The 2,285-nt window shown below is 34.0% G+C and overlaps 1 protein-coding gene across 1 annotated transcript; it reads left to right on the top strand.

The window, feature by feature from the left end:
• The first annotated feature begins 1,041 nt into the window (after positions 1-1,041).
• Positions 1,042-2,043, top strand: LOC127677720 (taste receptor type 2 member 123-like). Its single transcript, XM_052172735.1, has one exon. It carries the CDS (start codon positions 1,042-1,044, stop codon positions 2,041-2,043), a length of 1,002 nt encoding a protein of 333 aa, XP_052028695.1.
• Positions 2,044-2,285: the final 242 nt, after the last annotated feature.

Below are 2,285 nucleotides of genomic sequence, written 5' to 3'. Positions count from 1 at the left end.
GGTACTAACTTGGAATTATGTTTACAATACTGACATACAAATATGAGAGAAGTTATACACTGGAGAAACAGGTTTGTAATCCCAGCTAATTTTAACACTGATGTTAAGAGAACCAAAATTTACAAGTTCAAGGCTTGTTGGGACTACAGAGTGATTGATGTTTAGGTAAGACTTAGCAACATATAATGTAAAAAGGATAGCTAGAGGTATAGGTTGTCAGGTATAACACTAGCATGACATGAGTAAGGCTCTAGATTTATGACTTTGGCAATAAATACAATATAATACAGGAAACTGTTATGATAATAAACATGATCTAAATAGTGATTTTTGAGTCAGTGAGAATTTTTATTGGAATAAAAATAAGTGAGATGATTTTCTGTAAATGTGTGCTTGTGCAAATGTTTCACCTGCATATGTGTCACATGCCTATGTGTTGTGTATATATATAGGTTATGGCCCATATGTGTTTATATAAATTAAAATGAACAGTACAATTTCTGTGACATGAACATAGTGACATTGATTTCCCAATAGAGATTTAGACAATATAGATATTATGCAAAAAATTTGACCAGTGTCTACATACAGTTACCCTATGTGTGTAGGCCTAATAAACATTTTTATTCAATAATTTAACAAAAATATGTATAAATCATTACCTGAGGAACTTCAACGTACATAATTTTTTTTAAACATTGATCAGAACACATGTTGTTTGACTAAAATGTGTATATATGGCAAAGTGAAAATAATGCAAATAAATATATCTCTTTTTTTGTAGGTTAGCTTGTGAGAATTCAGCATTTTATTTAGCTTCAAAAAACTGCATGTGAGACACTGAATGAAGCAGAGTTGATCTCTTTGGAAGAAAAAAAAACCTAAGATTTTCATGGAAAAAAATTTGAAACAGTTCTTCAGAAACTTGATGCTTCCCAATCAATAATGTGTAAATGGGATTTTAAACGATGAATATTTTGAATTTTCAATGACCAATATATAGAATTTTTTAAACGCATCAGAGACATCATAAATTGAAGCATGTTCTCACAGAAAATAAACTACAGCCATTTGTTTACTCTCTCAATCACCTTCTACGTGGAAATAGTGACAGGAATCTTAGGAAATGGATTTATAGCACTAGTGAATATAATGGACTGGGTGAGGAGAAGAAGGCTCTCTACAGTGGATCAGATTCTCACCGCTGTGGCCCTTTTTAGACTCATTTATGTGTGGTCTATGCTCATTTGTACATTGTTATTTATACTGTGCCCACATTTGCCTATAAGATCAGAAATATTTACAACAGTGGCTATTATCTGGGTACTGAACTATCATTTTAGCATCTGGCTTGCTACATGCCTTGGTGTCTTTTATTTTCTCAAGATAGCCAACTTTTCTAACTCTTTTTTTCTTTACCTAAAGTGGAGAGTTAAAAAAGTGATTTTAATGATAATACTGGTATCACTGATTTTCTTGACTTTAAACATTTTATCTTTAGGGATATATGATCAGTTATCAATTGATGTTTATGAAGGAAATATGTCTTATAGTTTGAAGAATTCACCACAGTTTCCCAGAAAATTCTTATTCACCAACGCAACAGAAATTTTCTTAATCGCCAATTCATCCCATATTTTCTTACCCATCAACTCACTGTTCATGCTCCTACCCTTCACAATTTCCTTGGGAGCTTTTTTTATGCTCATATATTCACTGTGGAAACATAACAAGAAGATGCAGGTCAATGCCAAACGACCTAAAGATGTCAGCACCATGGCCCACATGAAAGCCTTGCAAATTGGGCTTTCCTTCCTGCTGCTATATGCAATATACTTACTTTTCATTATAATGGGAATTTTGAACCTTGGATTGATGAAGGAAATAGTAAGAGTTTTATTTGACCACATTTCTGGAGCAATTTTTCCTATAAGCCACTCAGTTGTGCTTATTCTGGGAAACAGTAAGCTGAGACAAGCCACTGTTTCTGTGCTGCCTTGTCTGAGGTGCCTGGCCAAAGATATGGACACCATGGGTCCCTAATATATTCCAGAGTACTTTATGCAAAATCTTGAGAATGTTAAGTTCACAGAAAAAGGTGATCACGTAAGAGAAAAAGAAAAAGTGGGGTTTCAAAGCTGGGAGGGCTAATACATAGGAGGGTAGGATGAGAATGAAGGAGACCAGCATTATATAAGTGACCTCGCAGGGGAAATGGGAAAGGAGAGCTTTTATGCAATGAAGAGGGAAGTAAATACTGGAGGATAAGGAAGAATTAGATATGT

Source organism: Apodemus sylvaticus, chromosome 2 (assembly GCF_947179515.1).
Source record: "Apodemus sylvaticus chromosome 2, mApoSyl1.1, whole genome shotgun sequence".
NCBI classification, from domain to species: Eukaryota; Metazoa; Chordata; class Mammalia; order Rodentia; family Muridae; genus Apodemus; species Apodemus sylvaticus.
The sequence above is the reverse complement of the archived record's forward strand: the minus strand, read 5'-3'. Positions and strand labels throughout refer to the sequence as shown.

Coding starts and splice junctions, on each gene's coding strand:
- LOC127677720 (XM_052172735.1), top strand. CDS start 1,042: ATGTTCTCACAGAAAATAAACTACAGCCATTTGTTTACTCTCTCAATC.